Source organism: Silurus meridionalis, chromosome 10 (genome assembly GCF_014805685.1).
Source record: "Silurus meridionalis isolate SWU-2019-XX chromosome 10, ASM1480568v1, whole genome shotgun sequence".
Classification (NCBI taxonomy): domain Eukaryota; kingdom Metazoa; phylum Chordata; class Actinopteri; order Siluriformes; family Siluridae; genus Silurus; species Silurus meridionalis.
The window spans coordinates 6,929,029-6,952,015 of NC_060893.1; the positions used below are offsets into that span (position 1 = coordinate 6,929,029).

At 40.8% G+C, this 22,987-nt stretch overlaps 1 protein-coding gene across 1 annotated transcript in view; it reads left to right on the plus strand.

The window, feature by feature from the left end:
* The window catches only part of znf609a (zinc finger protein 609a), a 122,413-nt gene that overhangs the window by 27,676 nt on the left and 71,750 nt on the right, over positions 1 to 22,987 (plus strand). Inside the window, exon 2 of the mRNA XM_046859194.1 lies at positions 16,256 to 17,118. Within this exon, the coding sequence (XP_046715150.1) occupies positions 16,387 to 17,118 (732 nt within the window). The 5' untranslated portion in view covers positions 16,256 to 16,386. The remainder of the gene's footprint in view (positions 1 to 16,255; positions 17,119 to 22,987) is intronic.

Consider the following 22,987-nt stretch of genomic DNA (forward strand, 5'->3'; position numbering starts at 1 on the left):
GAGGGGTATTGTTATGCTGGAACGGGTTTTGGGTTTCTTTCATTCCACCGATTGAAAATTTGTATTGCTGCAGAATACAAAGATGTTCTAAACAATTGTGTGATTACGGTTTTGTGGTACAGTTTGGAAAAGAACCGACCCCATGAACGGGATGTTCAGGTGGCTTTCTTGCGCCGTAATGAATTATTGTATACGAGTGGGAGAAGGCTGGTTAGTTTCTTCCTCACACCATCTCGGGGACTTTTCCCTTGCTGTAGTCGCCACTTACTCACTCATTTATACATTAGAATTGTATATTTGTGATCTATTTTCCTGTTGTAATCTATGACAATGTCCAATGTTTAAGGTGCTATCGAAGTAAAATTGAACTTAAATGACGGTCTACATGGAAAAATGATGAATAGACAAAAATGTCCGCACACTATACTCTCAATTTTGTCTGAAGTTTGTTCAAATGTAAAAAGATGAACGTATATCATGATCCTGTTTGGCTAGTCTGATTATTCCTGCCATTCGAACAACCCACACAAAGACGGCAGTGTTGCATTTCCTGATTAGTGCTAAATGATTCTCAGAGGTGGCATTCGCAGCTGGTATTAATATTGGATGGTTGGGATGTTCAACCGCTCGCATCTGAAAGTGAAAGCGTCTTTGGTCCTCACCCGTGATGCGGATTGTTCAGCCTAGGGAAAGGAGTTCATCACGTCAGTCTTTTACATTATCAGCATTTGGTAGTCGCCCTCATCCTCAACAACTTACATTTAACTCCGTTATACAGCTGAGCAATTGAGGGTTAAGTGACTTTGCTCAAGTTCTCAGAAGTGGCAGCTTGGTGGTGGTGGTGGGATTTGAACCCATGACCTTCTATTAGAAGTCCAACATCTTATCCACTTCCCTCTTGCTGCATTTATATTCAGGCAGAAATCTCTATTTAATCCCATCACGTTTATAGTGTGTATCTAACATTTTTTTAATCGCATGTTCTTATATTCAAACTTTTTACTGAATGAGATACGCCAATAAAACCTCAATTATTTATTCGCTTTATAGCACATATTCCAAACTCAAACTTTGCAACAGTCTCACACATCCATGTCTTCATTACCATAAACCATTTACATGCCGTTTTTTGCACTTCTTTTCTGGATTGCTGCTATTTGCTCTGTTGCGCAACATTGTGTTTACATTTTTTTGTTACTTTTCACTTTTACACACCACAGTGTGCAATACACAACAGGTTTCCTAGCGGCGCTATTTTGTGTTTTGTGTATTTGTCTTGTATTGTCTTTGCACTGTTTGCACCAGGTTGCACTTTATGTTGCGAGGACACGTTCTAGTCCTTAGCCCTGTGTTTTTCTGTTTTCTGTGATTGCTGTTTTATGTTGTTTTTGAAGCACCAGGGTTCAGGAGGAACGTTGTTTCAATTCACTGTGTACTGCGTCATCTATAGATGGTTGAAATGACAATAAGAGCTTCTTGACTTGACTTGACAATGATTATATGTTTTCTAGCTCAAGCAACGACTCTGTCAATAAGACAATACTTTGTTGTGGTCCAGGACACATCGAGACACATTCTCATTCACACTACACTTATGTTAGAGCCAGATATACTTCCCAGACCATCTCTGAGAGTGTCTCGAGTGATCCGAGATGCCTTTGACCCTATTCTCACCTGTACTTGGTGCCTCGAGCACTTGTGATCCGATCTCCCAGCACTTCTGTTTATGCCAGGTGTGAACAGGTCTTGAATAATGCTGTAAGTGCTAACAGTGATTTAGCTTCTGAATTCTCTTATCTGATTGTACTGTTTCGTCTACCATAATTTGTCAAGAAGTGCAGTGTGGCAATAAGTTTTAGATTCTCTGACAGGGTGTTGATAGAAAAATAGTCTGGTCTGTAACAACAATTCCTCATTCCCTCTCGAAACTCTATTGCATAAGCTTTTTTTTCCATGCAGGCTGATCTGGTTCTCATTAGGACACCTCTTTAACTCCGCTAATTCAAGTCTTAAGTCTTGTGGATTTTGATGACTTGCCTTTAGTGTGTGTGTGTGTGTGTGTGTGTGTGTGTGTATGGATTCAAATAGTTTGCTCTCATTTATGAGGAAATCTACAGCATTACATGGCTGTATCAACATTAGATATGAATACTATATACATATTCTCTTGCCTAAGGTTTATTTATTTTTTTTAATTCAGCTCTTTCCCACTTCCATAGATGTTCTTGGCCCATCCTGCCTTTTGTATTTCTGTAAGCTTCTTCATTCCCAATGATCTCATTTGCTTCTAGTTTCTAAAATGTAAACACATTTATAATTATATCCACCAACCAAGACTAGTGAAGATAATTACATCGAGTTTGCAGCTGATTTGTGCAAACCCATGGTACCTGATTTGTACCAGATGTCTTCCTTCTCAATTGAGACCACTCTGTGTAGCTGGAGATGGTTCCACAGCTACAGCCTAAAGATCTATAAGGCCGCTGAGCAACTCAAGCACTTAGAGGACTGATTCAGACTGTAATTAATATCAACAGTCTACTACAGTGGTTCAGGACTACAGGTTGCATGAATAGGTTGCATTTAAGCACCTATTACTACACACCTCAACAATGTAACCGTAATGAATGGACATTCGGTACCACCTAGATGAGAGGATGGGTTCCCTTTTCGAGTCTGGTTCCTCTCAAGGTTACCAGACCACCTCAGGGAGTTTTTCCTTCCCACAGTAGCCACTGGCTCGCTCATCAGGGATAAATAATTATAAGGAACTACCTAATGTGCAATAAACTTCACCTTCTTTTATAGAACCATATTATCGCTTATCTGTGTAAAGCTGCTTTAAGACAATGTCCATTGTAAAATGCACTATACAATTAGAATTTAATTTAATTGAATGGAATTTGACACACACACACACACACACACACACACACACACACACACACACACACACACACACACACACGTGTATATAAAATCTCTAATTCTATTCAATTTAATTACATACAAATACATACAAAATGTATTACATACAAATATGTAAATAAATAAAATAATAAAAAATTATATATAAACATAATTTACAAATTACTAAAAAAAAAGGTAAACGCACTGTTTTAGTTTTTGGAAATGATCCCAAGCATTCTGTCGTTTTCTTTGGCGTAAATGTTCTCTTTGCCTCTCGCTTTTTTCTCCCCGTTCCTCTATTTTTCATTCTGCAGCATCTTCTGTGTTGTATGGAAGCCTGATTCTGCCACATAAAAAAAAGCCGCCTCTGCTTCTTCTCTCTTGTTCCGTCTCCTCTAGAGCTGATTGATAGACAGAGTTCTCCAGGGATCAGAGGCTTAGTTTGATACCATGCGATTCTATTGATTGTAGCCTTTTTCTTTTTCAATATGTAAAGCTTTCTGGCACTACAGAGGGGGTTGCCCGATTTGGCTAAAAATAAAAGAATTGCAAGAAATAAAGTGAGAATTAGGCAAAATCTTTTATTTAATGTCTAGTAAACGGGCTTAGTGTTTACCTGTCCAGAGTGCTCCAGAGTTTAGATGGTGGTGCGTCAGTAATAATGGTTTGTAAAAAAACCCACAGTGCTCCATGTGTAGTTAAATGCACTAAACGACGCAACGCAGCAAACGATTAGCATTTTGTGTATTCGTTTCAGCTCTAATTTCATCCTAAAGGTGTTTAATAGGGTTGAGGTTAGAGCTCTATAGAGACCACTCAAGATCTTCCACTCCAACCCATGTGAACGTATCTTCATGGAGCTGGCTTTGTTCCCAGGTGCATTGCTGGAGCAGATTTGGGACTCATGGTTGAAGTGAAGGGGAAAATGTAATGCTAGAGCCTCTAGAAACATCCTATACAATTTTGTGCCTCCAGCTTTGAAACAATTTGGGGAAGAAACACAATATTGATGGAACAGTCTGGTGTCCTGAATGCGTGTTCATACAGTGTAGCTTAGTTTAGCTCTTTGCCATTTGAGTCAAGAACCATCGAAATAGTTTATAAAAATGTTTGTTGCTGAACGATTTTTTGCACATTTTTCGGATTCATTTTGGTTCTTCAGAGTCAGATTTTTCATGAAATTAGTTGAGGTAAAGTAGAGTCTTGGATATTTAGAGATGGAGGTAAATGTGTATTAGGTCTAGGTCATTTTCACAATTTGTATTTTTTTTTTGCACTCTGGGCTGTTTGCCATGTCAAAGCTGTTTTCAAGCCCAGATTTGGTCCAGCAAACTGGCATTGGCATTTGTATTGCGACACATCGTTTTGAACATACAGGATATACATTGGTAAAAACGTATTTATATATAATTGAGTAGATGCACTATATTTTTATTGTTAAGAAAGTGACCAATCATTTACGACCCATAATTTCTATGAATGACTTATCACGGAGACTGAGGCGTGTCCTGAGAGTCACATAGAATACAGATTAACATGGCAGAGGTAGAGCTGTAACTTCCTTTAAACAGAAAAGGGTTTTATTCAATCTCTTCCTTTAAAAAAAGAAAAAAAAAAGCTATCCATTAGAAGTCCAAAGGCACTTAAGTAAATTGATAATGTGCTGTCTGTATCTATCTGTAATATATTGAATTGCATAGTATCCTATTTTTTCCATTGCGTCAAATTGGTTTGAATCGCATTGTGTTCAAATTGAAATCAGATCCCACTGCATCATAATAGGGGTGAATCATATCACATTGCATTGGTAGCTGCTTCATATATGTCTTTTTAATGTGTCGTATCGAGTAGGGAATCGCAACAACCTCAGTCGTGGAGGCCTTAACCACTTAAACGCTTAAACTCTTCTAATAAGAGAACGAATCTTTGTCGATATTCCTGCTCAGTGACGCCTCCGAAAACGCACAACAAATAGATGAATCTAGGGAGTATCTTTTTGCACAGAAGCGACATGGAATTGTGTTTGGAGGAAATTCTGGCATGAGGAAGAAAACCTGAGATTCTGAGCTCCACCCCCTGAATGAACACACAATCGGTCACTTGGGAGGCCAGTGTGAAAACTCTTTTGATAGGCTTGGTTAATAAAACAGTTGTCGCATCTCTGACCTTTGAAAGCTGACTTGTTTACTAGTGATTCCATTCAGCCATCATAGGGTACAGGGTCTGATTGTGAAATCCCGCTGTTATCTTCTGTCAAACATGACCAATTGTTTGCTGAGGGCATGGGCGATAAGTCTTCACACTGCTTTCCTGGACATTAGCATGGCTTAAAAGAGCAAAAAAAATCACACTTTAAAAGGTGCTTCTATCTAGGAAACAGTTTAAGAATATGAAGACTCCCAGAGGTGAAGGGTCCACCTGCATCGTTTGATCTCACTGCACGTATGGCTTCCGCACTCGGCTTCTATAGGTCGAGTGAAAGAGCCATTTCGTCACTTTCTATGAATAGGCTGGAAATGATCTGTGACATGAAAGCTATAAAAGCGTCTGCCCCCTATCTCGCTTTCTCGCCGAGAAATTTGTGTCCTGCCGAGACTGTCATCTTGTCTTCCAATGCCTTTCATTTGCCTCTTTCTCTCACTCTCGCTCTCCCACTCTCGCTCTCTCTCTCCCCTCTCTGTTGCTCGCTGGGCAAAGTTAAATATGACTCGCGTTGCCAGCCAGCTTTATTCTGACGTGCATCATGGGAATTGAGATGAAAGAGGTAGGAAATGTTTCATTTCTGCCTCTCTGGTTCTTATCTGTAGGCACAAGGACGATATCAAAGCGCACTCGCTCCTAGGCTTCCTGGACTTGCTGATTGCATGTCCTTAAATCTCACCGAGGTAATTGACAAGCAAGGTAGAACCTAGGAATTGTGGCCTGGATACGTGCCGGAAATTCTCACGTTGTTTTCCGTTATCGCCCCCCTCCCCCACCTCCCCTTTCCTCGAGCGCCCCGTGCCCCTGACATTTCGCCGAGATGGAGCCTAGCCGACTACTTCTTGATTCCAATCACTTGGACCTCCCAGTGCATTTCTATTTCAGTCAAGCACACAATCCAATTACCCAAGCGAGCCTCGTGTGGCTCTCCATATAGAGCAACGAATCGCTCACCATCGCTCTGCGTCTCCGAAATAGCTTGTTAGAAAAGTTCTCCTTCTGTAATTAAGGACCTGAGAGAGTTGCTGTTTTTCAGCTTTTGTAAGTGTCTCATTTTGGCCCTTAGCCACAATAATGTCTAGGCACTATTCCCCTGCTTTTTTTCTCAATTTGTTGCTTTAATTCAAATTTATCAACTTATAGTTTTTCTAAATACAGGTAGTCCCTGATTTACAATGAAGACGCGTTCTGTCGATTTCATCGTAACCTGAAAATATTGTAACTCATAAGAGACCAGGTCTAGGTTCCCTGGTGGTCTAGTGGTTAGGATGCGGCGCTCTCATCGCTGCAGCCCGGGTTCGATCCCCGGTCAGGGAACCAACCCCAGCCACTCTTAGAGCCGGGCCCAAGCCCGGATAAATGGGGAGGGTTGCGTTAGGAAGGGGCATCCAGCGTAAAAATATGTACCAAATCAAACATGCAGATGATCCGCTGTGGCGACCCCTGATGGGAGAAGCCGAAAGAAAGAAAGAAATAAGAGACAAGGTCTAGCCTACTCCGGAGTCTTCAAGGATGGTGATCAGTTTGGGGTAGTATCATTTACATATACAGTGCAACCTCGATTCTCGTGGGGGTTACGTTCTATGACCCCTCGCGAGTAACAAAGAATCTAGAGGTTTTGACTCTCCTTTTGATGGTTCCCTTTTTTCAAGGGGAATTCAAACTCAGGCGAAATTGGGAATTACTTATCAATGTTTTATTTACTACTTTAAATGAATAATACAATAATAAAATTGGTTTTCCAATATTTTTATGTAATTTCTGAGTACATAAACTCCTATTATAAAAAAAAAAAAAAAAAAGTTACTCCAGACTTTCGAGCCACTCGCAGCTTCTCGCGAACTTCTCAGATCTCTCTCGCGTTACTCTTAGTCCGGTTTCAAATAAAAAGTCACGAGTGTCAAGGTCACGACTATTGAGGTTCCACTGTAGTAGTACATAATTTAGCAAAACAGAGCAAATTTCCTGGCGTGTGGATGAGTTTGTGAGTGAAGAGGGGACCTGTTTGAAACGAGCACTAAGAAGCACACCTGTAGCCGGTTAGACCAATTGATAAATAGAAGAGGGACAAAAAAATTACAGCAAAAAATACGCTCTCAAACACAGAGACAACTGAAATCTGTAGACCGCTGGCGAGAGTAAGGCACACATTTGCCTGCCACACAAAATGTCAAATACTTTAGCAATTTTGTCACGTCGTTCTCATCATCGCAAGATCGAAAAACGGTAAGTCGGACCATCTTAACCTGGGGGTTGTATTTAGGCTATGCAAAAAGAAGATGTGAACCTGCTCAAACATTTCACGTTACCTTGTGCCCACATGTCATGTACGATGACCCTCATCAACGGGAGAGGGTTGGATTTAATCCGCGGTGTTGACAATGTTGAACAAGCATCCTTGTGGCATGTTTTAAAAAATGTATTCAAGATGTTTACATGTTTCAACATTATGTGATAGGTAGATAAACCAGGAACAGCTAAAGCTGTTTGTGCAGGCACGTTTTTTTTTATTTTTAATATATTGTAATATTAATAATAATAATAATAATAATAATATGATAATCACTTCTTACTCGTTATATGTGGGAATAACACATCGCCTTTCTCATTCATCTACCGTATTTTTCGGACTATAAGCCGCTAATTTTTTCCCAAGTTTTGAACCCCCGTGGCTTAAACAACGAAGCGGCTAATTTATGGATTTTTCCTGGGTGTCCACAAATATGTGCATTTCAGTTGACTGGAGCACGTTTTTCAGATATGGCAACCCAGTTATTTTAAGCGAAGACCCAGCTCAAGTCTGAACTTCGAGACTTAAACGATTCTCATGATATTATCTGGATACAGATCTGCCCAGGAAAATTGATGGCAGATTGCCGTGATTAAGGCGTGTCTTCTAACAGTAGATTAGTCACAGTCTCCTCATCAGTGCTACTCTGAGAACTCCCAGTGGGGGTGGTGTGCTGTTTAGGAGGCGCTCGTGATCAGATAAGCAGCGGCGTGCTCGCAAAACGCTGCTGGTGATTATGGAACCAGAGCTTCTCCCCTACCGAGCCAAATCGACAGAAAAACAGAGATTAATGCGTGTACGTTTCTCCACGCCTAATGTTCTTCCACGTTCGTGCCCACAGACTGCACAGATTCCGCCTGCGAGGAATCGTTCTCCCAGTAACAAGTCCATTTCTTTCTAAATGAAGTGGGTGTCGGAGCACAATTCAGACGGAAAACAAATCATTTGTTGAAAAATGTGCAGTTTGTATGAAAATGCGGAGTGTACACACCTCTGTGTCCTGCTATTGTCTGGATAAATGCTGGACACAAAACCCTGTCATTTATCTATCACTCGAATTCGGCCTTTCAAACAGTCACGCTTCACTATCAGCGAGCAGAGAAGAAGCACAGCAGGTCAACTGAGTCGCACTCGAGGTTCCGTCCTTCTCATTGTGGTATGATGTGGCAGCCTGACCCAGACCCTCGCAGCCCGAGCCACACCCTCACAGCCGCTTCCTCGAACCTGCGCTCGGATCGAACGTCTTTTCCTGACTGGATAACGTCCACGCTGGGGGCAACTTCTGTTTAAAATGGTTGCTGCGTCAAATCATCTTGACCAGGGCTTTGAATTGACGTGAATGAATTGTCGTCAAGAGCTTCCATGCTGCAATTCCATTGCCAGACAGAATAAGCGCCATGGTACCAAGACTTCTTGTAGGACCTGGTCAATGGTTGTCTGCACTTAAACCATGCAGTGAATGCAAACATAGTTCTTGCTTAGTGTGCACTTTACAGTCAAAAGTACAGTAAACTGCACACTTATTGGTGCCGATGGTGACATTAGATTCCACAACATTTATGATATTTCACCATGAATCTCCTTGGACACCATTTGTGACTATCAGAAGTTAAACTTCTGTCCCCTTGCATGCAGACGCAATCGTTCATTTGGAAAAATGTCCAATGTCAAAGCCATTCTTGAAGATTTTTTTGATTTGTCTGTTGGTTTTTATCCTTTCGGCAAAACCCTCAAAACTCCAAAGGAGTTCCCATGACCTTGTAACGTTATATATTTTATGATTATATAATCAAAGTTTTGGTGCCACCCAAATGAGGACGAGTTCCCCTTCTGGAGTCTGGTTCCGCTGAAATTTTCTTCCTCATACCATCTTTCCACAGTCGCCCCCAGGTTTGCTCATCGGGGAGAAATACACAATTCATTTACAATCCAATTTTTGTTCTAGAATTCTTACATTCTGTAAAGCTGCTTTAAGACCATGTCCATTGTGAAAAGTGTAAGACTCGATTGGAAGTGAATGAACTGTTCGTAGGCTTTGTTCATTCTTCAGACTTTTTTCATGTTTCACATCTCTTTAAATCTCTCATAGTCCATTTGCTTCCCCTCCAGATTCGGAATGCTCATGTTCTCCCAAACATGTTTATCTTCCAAGCTTTTAACACGTGTCTCTTAACAAGGCATATCAGTCTTCATATTACTGCGCATATGCTGTAAATCCAATTAGAACAAAGCAAATGTACACAACTTGCTCTGTTGTAATGTACGTCAAGCATTAAATACACTATACGGACCGAAGTTTGTGACTAAATAATGTGCTTTTTGAATGTCTCGTCCACATGTAGCTCCCATTTGCTGTTATAAAAACCTCCACTCTTCTGGGAAGATGTTCCACTAGATTTTGAGGTGTAGTTGTGGAGATTTGAGACTCATTCAGACACAAAGGTGTTAATAAAGTCAGCTATTTGCCATCTTCCACTCCAACCCATTTAAAGCATATCGTCATGGAGTCGACTTTGTGTGCAGAGGCATTGTGATGCTGAAACAGGTCCGGGTCTCCTAGTTCAAGTGAAAAGAGAATTTAATTTCAAAGACGACCTCTAGAATTGTGCACCTCTGATTTTGTGGCAGCAGTTTGGGGAAGAACCAACAATGGAGGAAGTCAGGTGTCTCAATACTTTTGTCAATATTGTGTATTTATGCAGAGTAAAGCATCCAGACTGTGATGATTAACTCTTTGCGAAGTGTTTGCAAATCCCGATTGTTTTTCTTTTTAAAGTTATTAATGTATTTATTTATTTAGCGTCCTGCGTGCTGTGGGCCGGGTTGTCCGCGGTAGACGGTTGTGTTAATTAGGCAAGTGTTGCGAGGGAGGCTGGAGAAAAGAATGGAGGTTTGCTGAGCAGTTTCTTTGCTGGTTCTCGTCTCTCCCAGCACTCGCTGGCATGTAGTACGGAGAGCTAAATTAGTTTGGAGCCGTTATTTACAGCTCCTGGAAGGGCACCAGTAGCTGCACACTGAGCAGATGTGTGTGTGTGTGTGTGTGTGTGTGTGTGTGTGTGTGTGTGTGTGTGTGTAATGAAGAGGACGCCCTGTTCCAGATCTATTGAAATGTTGCTATAGTCAGGGTGAGAGGGTGTTTGCAAAAGGGTGCATTGATCTGTGACTGTAAAGTAGTATATACACATTTTATATATATATATATATATATATATATATATATATATATATATATATATATATATGTGTGTGTGTGTGTGTGTGAGAGAGAGAGAGAGAGAAAACATGTGAAGGTAAAAACTGCAAAAAAATGCGACATAACGTGTGAGAGAGAGTAAGAGAGAGAGAATGTGTGAGTGAGCGAGAGGAGAGAGAGAGAGACATAACGTGTGAAGGTAAGAAAGAGACATAACGTGTGAGAGAGTGACAGACAGAATGTGCAAGCGAGAGGGAGAGAATGTGTGAGGGAGCGAGAGACACACAGAACGTGTAAAGGTAAGAGAAAGAAACGTGAGAGAGAGACAGGACATTAGTGAGAAAGACCGAACGAGCGAGGGACCACACTGTCGTGGTTCTGGACCTGCCAGCGAGCGTCTCCTCCTCCTCCATTTGGAAAAAAAAGCGTATTATAGTCAATAACAAGCCAAACACCTCAGGGACCTCAATTACGTGTAAAGCTGCTGCACTGATGAGTGTTTCAATAAAGTAGAGGAGGATTTATGACCTAATATTAACAGTGACTAATGATTCAGTCCCCAGACAGGAAACACAATTCAGCTCCTCTTACTGTTTATTTACAATCACGCAGTGATGAAGGTTAATAATCCAGTGCACTTACACTACATGGACAAAAGTATTGGGACAACCGACTTTCCGTGCCGTATGTGATTCTTCCTTAAAATTTTTACCACAAACTTATAGGCTCACAATTGTACATGATGCCTCTGGAGAGCATTACATTTTCCCTTCACTTAATCTAGGAGACCCAAACCTGCTCCAGCATGACAATGTCCCGGCCTGCTATAGGGCTCTGACCTCAACCCTGAGATGAATGTGAACTCTGGGATCAGTGCCTGACTTTTCCAACACCCCTGTGTCTGAATGAGCAAAAATCTCCACAAGCACACACTCAAATCTAGTGGTCAATTATAAGAATATATCGGCAGAAAGTGTGAAATGGGATGTTCAGAAAGCACAGGAATCTTATGGTCAGGTGTCCACAAACTTTTGCCTGCATCGTCTATCAGTTTTAATGCAGATCTCAGATTTCTGAAGGATGTTTTTGATGTTGGTGCTGTTTGGGGGATGAGTACAGCACTGTGTGGATGGTAAATTGTGTATGAAATAGTCTTTTGTTGTCATGAATATATATTTTGAATCAATGGCATGAGCGCTGTTTCTTTCGCTCATTATTTTTTAAAAACTAAACTGTGCAGTAGTTGGAAAGTTGGCCCTAGGCCAAGCCTAAGTACTTTTATTCTTTATTTATTTATGTATTTTAATTAGTTTTGTTGACGCATTACCAATCACTTGGTTATTTTTAGTTTCTTTCGAGTCTTCAGTCGACACTGTTGATAATTGGTGTGGAAAAGCTGGGGTTCGGCTCACACACCCCTAACATCAGCTCTTTTCTCTCCCAGGCAGTAATGGCGAGACGGCCTGTTTACAGGCGAGCTGCTGTTCTGCCCTCAGGCCGTGTGCACTAATGCAGTGCGTTTTACAGTTCCTTAGGTCTCTCTGCAAGGGAGCGAATGCGAGTGAATAAAATTGAACAAAAGAGAGACGAGAGTGAGAGGATGATGAAGTCCCCTCTTTTTCTGCTTTGTGTAGATGTGGGTGATGAAATTTGATAGCCGCCATGTAAAGGTTTTCAGTTTTACTAAACAGATAATAACCCAGTGAAGAAGCCGTGGAAGAGAGAGTGTGTGTGTGTGTGTGTGTGTGTGTGTGTGTGTGTGTGTGTGTGTGTGTGTGTGTATTTGTATATATAGATAGATAGATAGATAGATAGATATGTGTGTGTGTATTTGTATATATAGATAGATAGATATGTGTGTGTGTATTTGTATATATAGATAGATAGATAGATAGATAGATAGATGTGTGTGTGTGTGTGTGTGTGTGTGTATTTGTATATATAGATAGATAGATAGATAGATAGATAGATGTGTGTGTGTATTTGCGTTTCAATGCATAGTCAACGATACGTTACTTTACATTAAAGATACATATGAAGCAGATACCGATGCGAAGCGATACACCTCTATTCCATTGCATGCATTTCGATTTGATTAATCGCAACACAATCCAATTGAAACAACATTGCTTTTCAATTCAACATGGTACAGAGAGTTCGCTTTTATTTCTTTGGTTCAGACAGACAGTCAATCATCACTTGAGTGCCTTCTGACTTCTAACACATGGCCCTTTCACAAACAGGCCTTCTTTTCCTGGAAGTTACAGCTCTACCTCTGCCATGTCAATCTATATTCTGCATGACTCTCAGCACACACCTCGGTTGCCCGTGTCGTGATACGTCATATTCATGCACGGCAGTGGTGCTGAGAAACTACTAATTTGACTAATTTAACTACTAATAATTACATATAAATAAATCGATTTGTAAAATATTTTTGCCAACTTTATCTGACGCACACTTTTTTTATTGACGCTTTATTGAGATATATATATTTCATGAGAACTGTGTTGGAGGTATCGGTGCAATTATTATAACCACAAGTAGAACATTATTGGTTTTTCTCTTGGCTGAAGGTCCAGGACTAAAAGGTCACATTTGAAATAGTAGATATGTAGACTGCAATATCTCTATATATTACTGTAGATGTGTTTCTAGATAAGCGTCGGTGGAACCCGATGGCGCTCAAGGGTGAAGCAAACAGCACGGTTTATTGATGATCCCATTAATCTATGGATCGTATTGAGACACGGGCACTGATCTGTTGGTTAAGCAAATATCAGACGATGTTTGCACTCTGATTGCACAGAGTTCCATTACGAGTTGATGTTATCAGCGTTCTTTGGTCTTTATTACAGTGTGTCTTGTAGGACCTCATCAGCACCAAGTAGTCATTTGCATCATAAAGCCTTTGCATTATTAAACATGCAATTGCCTTACAGTGGATTAAAGTAATCTGTTCCTCTTTCCTCCTTGGAATTGAAATTTGGCACTAAATCGCTAGATCGGATATTTTTGAATATGGATCATCTCGCACCCCGTCTCGTATTCAGTAGCAGGCAGATTACTACCAAGCAAATCCAAAAGCAATGGAGTCCAAGCTGAGGAAAGGAAGCAGGTACCATTTTCAGCTCAATTAATATAACGTGTCTGAACTTAGTTTGATGTCTGCACTTTCGGTCATTTTTGACTGCTCGATTCCACTGGACGTGTTGCATCATTAAAAACATAGTGGTGCCTAAAGAGGAGAGTTGTCAGAAATGTAAAGGAAAAAGATTGTCGTATGATGTCTGATACAATTCCTGGGTCTAAATCCTGGATTCAGATACAAAGGTCACCTTTGATTCTGGTCATCAATGGAGTCTCATTCCCAGAACATTGCGACTTCCTGATTCTTTCAACTGAATCGATCACCAGCAAGAGGAAATATTTCATTTCAATTCAAATACATTTAAAAAAGGAATAAACATATGCATAGTAGGTTAGGACTCGTTCCCACGCTCCATCTACAGGCTTCCTGTAGCCTCCTACGTTACATTTAAAACACTGATGTTTGTCTCCAAAGCCAAAAAACGGACCAGCATCCCTCTACCTTACAGCATTTATCTCACTCTGCACTGCACCATCCTCCCCCTGATCCTCAAACGCTACTCGACTGGTACACGGAACATGTAAGACACGCTTCCAGACTCTTCTCTGTTATGAGATTCCCGAGCAGTTATTAAACAGTGCTCTTAAAACCTACCTGTTCCAGCAATACTTCATTTAGCATTTCTAATTCCACGAAACCACGTTTTCTAACTTTTTCACCCAACAGAGTTTCAGTCTGATGGTATTCTTACTCTGTGTCCTAATGAACCAGCATCGTAATGTTCACGACAGTCCAATCATTTTAGATGCGAGGAACTTGAGAAACGGTTTATTGAAATCTTGTTGAGAGCATTGTGTCTGTCCGACCTTGTGGTTTTGGAATTTGAGTGTCGAGAATAAAATAGAAGTGTCTCGAGTGGTTAAGGTAGCGGGTGCCGGTGTACGGAATGCACAGAGGCATCTGCATGACGTTTATATACTTTGAGTTTTATGGGGATTTAACATTGTGTGTGTTTATATATATCTTCCTCTTCTGGGAAGATCTTCCACTAGATTGTGGAGATTTGTGCTCATTCAGTTACAAGGGTGTTAGTAAAGGTACTGATGTAGGTGAGGTGAGGAGCAGTCAGCGTTCACATTTATACCAAAGGTGTTCAATAGGGTTGAGGTCAGAGCTCTATAGCAGGCCACTCAAGATCTTCCACTCCAACCCATGCAAAGCATATCTTCATGATACTTCACCCAAAAACGATTGTGTGCCTCCAACTTTGTGGTAACAGTTTGGGGGAGGAAACACGTATGGCTGGAAAAGTCAGGTGCCCTAATTCTCTTTTTTTTTTTTTTTTTTAATAGTGTATGTGTACATCTGGGAATGTATATATGGTATGTGTGTGAATGTTAAATCTAAGCGTTTAGATCAACTGTATTTTGGTAATTTTTTTAAGCTGTTGATTGGTGAATGCAGCCACAGACAAATTTCCACTCTGCACAACCAAAGTAGCTAAACTACAATCATTTCAACGTAAAGTGACTTATGGACCTCATCTGTTTCTGTGATGCACATTTTCCTTTGTGTAATAACGAAATGAAAGGCCCAACCTGGTCCAAACTGAACTCTGAGTAAGTGCCACAGTTCAGGCCAAGCGCAGAGCATCGCGGCAGCACATCATCTCCCTGATTGAAAAATCGCTATTGTATCAGACGACCTGAAAATGGAGAGGGTTCGACGCCTTTAATCAGATTAGCACGAATCTTATTTCTGTACGAGTCATTTCAAGCCATTATATAAATCAATTCCTCCTTTTGACCTCCTGATCGTTCCCTATAATTGAGAACAATACGAACCGGCTGTCGGTGGCGATTCTGGCAGTAATAATGGATCGCGCCATATTTCACGCTCCAACTGGTTTTGAAAACGAGTATTCAGATATTCATGTAATTGACTACACGAGTAAAAGGGACAGAGGTAAAAGCCACTGGCGATCTGATGATTTCCTGCTGTGTTATATTAAATAATGTTGTTATAACAAACATTGATTGCTCCCAAGACATCATTTCCTCCATTGGTGAGTATTCTAGCCTGACAAGCTAATCACGCTGCAGCGTGAAGCTAGGCTGCCCTACGTGTTTGGAGCATACTCGGATGTCTGTGATTTTGTCAAGTTGTTTGCGGCGTGACGGATTCATACGATTCATCTAGACGCTACTTTCCCTAAGCAGCGTCTGATCCCGCGACGGTTCACGGCAGTCAGAAACACAGATGTTTTATACTCTAGCCCTCGTGAACCCGTATGGCAGTACTGTGATGGAGTGTACATAGAAGTGTGTGAGGGAATGTGTGAAAACGCAGTCAGGTCGATTTTCTACCTTTGTTGATGGGAAATATATACGGAATGGTAGTTGTGTATGGGTTCCAAAATAGTATTAAAAACCCAAAAAACACTATTTTATATATAAAATTTTTTTAAAATAATTTTTTATTACTTTTTTATTTCTAATATAGAAATTCTATACTATAACTACTTTGTACTTCAATACTAATTTGATTCTGCCCTATTGTTTGTTTCCAGGGAAAAAATGTGGGCATTTGGGAAGTGGAAACCAAGACAACCCTGAGGCTTGAGTAACCGCACTTCTTCCTGCCCCAGACGTCTGAAAAGGTCAGACCCCACTCCGGCACGCTTGGGCCGTTGGCAATAAGATGTCCCTAAGTAGTGGCACTGCAGGCGGGAAAGGTGTGGACTCGAATGCGGTGGACACTTACGACAGCGGCGATGAATGGGACATTGGAGTTGGAAATCTGATCATCGACCTTGACGCGGACCTAGAGAAAGACAAGCTCGAGATGTCTGCCACTAAAGACGGGGGCGGAATGGCTGCACCCCCCAGCGCCGTAGCCGCGTTGCCGGACAATATCAAATTTGTTAGCCCTGTGACCACTCAGGGCAAGGACGGTAAGTCTAAGTCAAAGCGTAATAAAAACTCTAAGGATAATAGCAAGGCCTCAACCCCAGACGGGGCCAAGAAAGAGTCGCAGGTGCGGACGTCTAGCGACTCCACCGGCCCGGTTACAGGCACAGCTACAGGACCTGTAGCTACCAAAGGTGCAGATAAAAGTACAAAGACCTCTCGCAACGTTCCAAGTGGGAAAAAGGACAAAGAGGGAGGAACCGGTAAAAACAAAAAGGACAAAACCGACGGAGTTTCGAGCGGAACTACAGAAAAGGACACAGCAGCTTCAGTTTTAACCCTAGGGCCGTCCCGCAATGCCTCTTTCGAAGGAAGGCAAAACTCTGACCTCACCTGTGCTGAACAAATTGGGAATATTGCCATCGATGCTGCTGGATTAGTTCCTCCTTTGACTATTAAAAGCGAGCCAGAAGACATGGAAAGCACTGACTGTAGGAACCTGAAGAAAGTAAAGAGTGAAAAGGTGAGTAGAGTGGTGTTTCGGGATTGAGGGAAAGCTGCATTGAGGTTTCTTCAGCCTTTTGTTGACTTCGTCCAAGGTGAAAATTGAAACGCAAGAAATAGATTATTAAATAATTACAGCCTACAATTCTTATTTTGGGTCAGGCAACCAGATATCATCATTAATTTTTTTTTTATTGTAAAATTAATGAACCTTCTGTAGAACATGAGCATTTGATATGAAGATGAGTCGAGACCAACATAAACTCCTCTCTGGTCTTGTTCCCGATCGTCACTTGGATATTCTTATTACACGATTGCATTGTTTTTTCTCACAGTCGTCCAGATGTATTCGGGCAAACGGATTGACATTCGGCACACACAAGAGCGACGCATTCCAACGCTTGGAATTTTCCTCTGCGATTGGGAGGATTGTATTGCGCGTCTTCTTGTTTGCTCTTCAGATGCATTTGCCATTTACAGAAACCCTGTCATGCTACGCAAAACATTAGCGTTTAGACTGATTTATGAAATGCTCCAAAATTGGTCTGCATCATAAAAATGGCCTACTGTTGCTCAGGTTTCGGGTGGTGCGATTAAAAATGATTTATCGACGTTATTATCTGATACGGATGCGGCGTTTATTGGCTCATAAAAACGCAGAATTTATGAAAGGTCTGCGTGGGTGAGAAAACAACAGCCTTCATTTTGAAAGGTTTGGAACTGGTCAAAACAGCTGGAAACGTCCAATATTGTGTGTTTAGTCACAATTAAAATTGTTATATGTATATTTTTGGAAACCCGCCAGCTGTTTTTGTGCAAGTGCCTTTTAATTTTATGGATGCAGTTGCCAGGCAGAGGTTTTTTTTTTCCTTCCCTCCAGGCCAACGCTGTGTATTGCACATAATTATTGACTCGGCGTCTCGTCAGTATTCTATCGACATATCGCAATATTCTGTGTGTGAGCCAGACAGTTGTTGTGGAGAAAAATTTTGGACCCTATATGAGTTTATTTAATTTTTTTCCTGATTTGTGTTTGTTTTACTTACTAATGTTTTGCTAACAGTGCGGTTATTTTATATAAAATATGAATTAAGCGGAACATTATAGCAGTGCTTGGAGAGTATTGTATGGAATAGTGTACAGTTTAAATGTGTATGTATTAGTGGTGTAACGGTTTCACGGTTTGGTACGTACCTTGCTTTTTAAGTTACGTTCGCCTCACTTTCGGTACAATCAGGGGGAAGAAATGCAAAAAATAAAATTGCTTGTTTTTTATTAACGATGTTTATTGTTATCAACTTTTGTGAACATCAACAGTTTACATTTTTTTTTACATTTTTTAAGAAAAATAGCTGCCTGGTTTAAATACAATTTTAAAACAAAATAGAGTAAATCAAATAAATGTAAGACAAATTAAAATAGGCACAAATTAAATTGATTAAATAAAATTCAATAAATGGGAAAGTTTACATTTGTTAGACCCCATTAGGTTCATACAGATTTGTACAAAAACGTGTATTTTTATTGTTTCTATTTTCTAAAGATGTTCTACTTAACTGTTCTACGTATTTCTGCATACCTTAACAAATGTCTGCGTTTGAGAAACACACGATGGTTATTTATTCTTTTGTTCAATCTACTTCTTCATAAATTAGTTAATTCCATTCTTCATTTATTCATTCTTTCATTCATTTACTCCCTCAATATGCAGAATTTGTAATTGAAGTTGTACAGAAAATGCAAAACGCGAAACGTTTAGCGGCGGAGACTAAACAAACTTACGGTCCGTCACCTAATATGTTCGTGAGGAACTCGGATTGTAACTATGTTCCGCACAAGGAACATAAAGGATTGCATTTGGCGCACATGTGCACCGCTTTCGGTACGAATATGTGTAGCGTTACACGCCTAATATATAAGCGTGTATACTCGGTGTGTCCCGGGTTCCTCAGTATACCTCAATAATTCTTGGAATTGAATCTTCTCATGGAATTGAATCTTCTACTATTGTGCTAGTTACAGTGGCTCCTGTTGCTTGTCTGTCACTGGAAAGTCCCACGCCATCCCCTTTCTCGCTTTAGCAGCAGTCACTCCGCAAAGATATCCCCCTAATAAATTTCTGAATGACGACGGATCGTAAAACGACAAACGCTCACGCCAATATAAGGACGAGCTTCAGATGTCTTCCAGGAAGATCGCCAGCTGTTTTTCAGATGTGGAGTAGTCCTTGACAGTTTATAGTAAAGACTTAATCCGTCAACCGTGCCCCATGCTGGGATCGTGTTAAAACCAGTTACATGTGCAATGTGAAGCCATTTTACTAAACGCACATATACAATAAATCCCTGTTTGATTTTTTTTTTTTTTAACCGTTTTGTTGTTTGCTGCTTTTTTTCTGCTTTAGTCATGCTCTGAGCCTTTAGTGATTTTTTTTTTCCTTTCTCTGTACTCGCTGCCAAGATTCAAGATTTGTTTATGAAGGGAATTCGAATGATCTGGAGCCCTAGCCAAGGCTTTCTCGGTGTATGATCTGCAGTTAAGCCTGAATTTGCTTTTTGGCTCCCCAAACCTGTTCCCTTCATCGAGATCTGCTGAAATCTTGTGTTGCTGTCATTCTTCTCCATTCGCTTTTCACAGACGATTCGAATAAGGTGCGAAGAGAGGACGTCCTAAACGAAATCCGACTTGAGGGCCTTGGACACAGCCGTGCCTTACTCTGTTTGACTGTTCCATGTTTAGTTTAGAACTCTTTGCTGCTTTTCTTTCCATGCGCGTGTTTTAATAATGATGTGGCTCTCCTGCGCGCCAGCTCTTGACAACCTGAAGCTGCGCTGTCTAATAACGTAATGCTCAAGCCTAAATATAGGTCGCCTGTGATTGAGAGGTCTGGTGTAACTCTCATCCTGAAGCCATGTGTGTGAGGAAATTCCAGCCTGTTGTCCAGCTGAATGGTCAATAGTGAGGAAAGTCATTCTGAACAAAAACGTTCTTACAACTAGCATTCTCCATTCAAATCAGTTCGCTTCCAGAACATTCCTAGATGAAGGACAAGGGTTTTAGAGGTAGCATGGAAGAAGAAATCATTTCTTTGTAATAGTTTTGAATAAAATCAACGCTGAAGGTATGAGTGGTGGGTGACGAGTGACGGACTCATGTCAGATCTGAGCCCTCTCCGAACTTGGTTTACTGTTTCTGTGTCTCACGACACAGCAACATCAGAGTGAGTTGTCAGGACCCTCCCCACATAAATCTCACTCAAGCCATGCTGGAACGTGAGGCGTTTTGGGTCATGCTGGGTTTCTCGGCCATCGGCAAAACATGGCACACGTGCACATTTTCCAGTCAGAAAAAGACCTTTCATGCTTGGTGCTGTTTCTTATCTGTGGAACACAGCTTTATACTGGGTGGCGATGTGGCGTTCAGACTGAGGTTGAAATGAAAACATTTCGCTTTTTCCTCATTAAGGGGGTAAATACTGCGTCTGAGGAAACGTCTTGTTTGTTTCTTAGCGCAAATGCGTGTTGGTAAATGTGAAGCTTTTATGGAAAAAATCATTGGTCAGAACATGAGCAAGAACTAAACAAAGGCACTCCCGAATCCCAATTTTCTGTTATAACAACCACCACTCTTCTGGGAAGACTAGATTTTATGCACTAGATTTTGGAGTGTGTTTGTGGTGACTTGTGCTCATTCAGCTCCAAGTGCATCAATCAAGTCAGGTAGTGATGTAGGCGAGGACACCTGGGGGAAGTCACCATTCCAATTCATCCCAAAGTGGTTTCGTAGGGTTGAAGTCAGAGCTCTACAGTGGACCACTAAAGACCTTACACTCCAACCCATGTAAAGCATATCTTCACGGAGCTGGCTTTGTGCACAGGGGCCGTTTTTGTAATGTCAAGTGTTTTGACAATGTAATGTAAATTAACGGTTGTTTAATTTTTCCTAAAATGTTAGTCATTATTTGGGTATCTGTCACACCTGATGCAGTCCATAGAGGTCTTCAGAAGGAGCTCATTAAGGAAACACGATTCATAGAGCAGGAAGAGGTCTGCAGGATTTCCTGTTTATTTCCTGATCAGTGATTTGTTGTCAAGATTATGTAAAGCTTATTTAAAACAATGTTTGCCCTCAAGAGTGTATATACATACTTAAAACAGATATCTAGACAAATTAAACTCTTCAGAATGTTTTTTTTAACCGTGAACTCAAACTAATGCTACAGGATTTCCAGATTGTAAACAAGCCCCCATATTGGTTGCTAGGCCTAAGCTTCTTTTTGAATGGAAGCCATTGAAGTGCGTGCAATTCTTTAAGTGGTAGCTGTTTCCTTTGAAATGAGCTGGTGGATAATTGAGAGCACGGATGAATAGTTCAGGGATCTGCCAAATTGTTTTCTTTTTTTCCTTCTTTCTTTTTTTCTTTTTTCTTTTTTTTTTTAAAACATTAAAACCCTTGACGTTTACCATCTCCATCAGTGGCATCTGGATTGTAGCAAATGGATTTTTTTTGGTTCGATTTTGAAAATCAAAATGGTGCTTATGTGAGATATCTTGAGACACTTCAAAGTCATGCATGAATCTGTTGAGGTGGTGTTTTTTTTTTTTTTTTTTTTTCCTTTTCCTTTCTTTCCCCATTATGTGTCTGAGGTAAAATAATAATAAGTAATTCAAAGTATTAAAAAACGTTTAAAAGTTAATAAAATAGTTAACAATACATTCTTTAAAAAAAAAGCCAAAAAAAAACAGGAAATGAGAGATCCCAGTCTGTCTAAGATATTGGGTTATAAATATAGTAATAAAGTACTTGCTATAAACTTCTTAGTGAATATCTATTGTTGTATTTGGAACGCACGTTTTGGCGATGTTAATATTTATTTTTATCTTACGAATTAAAAACCTTTTATCTGTCTCCGTTTTGTTTGCGTAAAGACATTTCTCTTTGATGAAGTGAACTCTGTTCCCAGTGCAGCGATTGGTCTTAGAAACAATGTTAAAAACATCACGTATGCTATTTTTAAATCCATATTGACCAGTTGTGGAACATTCTAACCAAACCCCCCGTCCATAGTTCACGCTGGACATTAACCATTAAGCCCCAAGCAGACCGAATCCCTAGCTCATGCTTTGTACTGCTGATTGACGGGTGTTGCTCGCTTTATAGTGAAGCCTGGACAGCAATCCAGGAAATGCTCGTCAAACCACTGAAGGTGCTTCGTGTGTGGAAATGTTTAACTGTCCAACATCTGGCTCCCAGCTCGACTTAAAGCGAGCTGGCGCTAATCCACACCCCGCTAGTCCTCGTTGCTAGCTCAAACAGGGGAATTAGCAAGCATTGTGTACACCGCGTTGGATTTGCCAAGTGGCAGTGAATAATGTCTTACCAGATTAAGCTGAGTGAAAGGTCCGGGACACTATAATGCCTCAGTTTCAGTGTCTTGTGCTTTTAAACGACAGGGGTGATATCTTTCAGGGCTTTCCCCCCCCCCCTCGTATTGTGATTGTGATGGGGATTACTCAGGCGTATGTAGACACAATGCAAATGAAAAGTGTTTAACCATTTTGTCAAATCATTAGCTGGTAGGCTTTGTCTCCCCCCCAAAACAGTATAGTGTTCTGAAACTGCCAGCATTGTGTTTTTTCCTCCAGTCATCTGGAACAGGCACAGGCATGCTCTCCGGCATCGCTGAAAGGAACCAGATAACCGATAGCCCCAACTATTTTTCACCTTTCCAGCTTGTCCTTGTGGACTCGCAAAGCCTCGATTCCATTTCTCTCATATTTCCACAGACTTAATTATTTGGAGAAATGGCTTCCCAGGGGTAATCTGTTTATCGTGAAATGTTTGGAGGCTCGACAATCCAACAGCTCACCGTAACCCTGGCTGACATG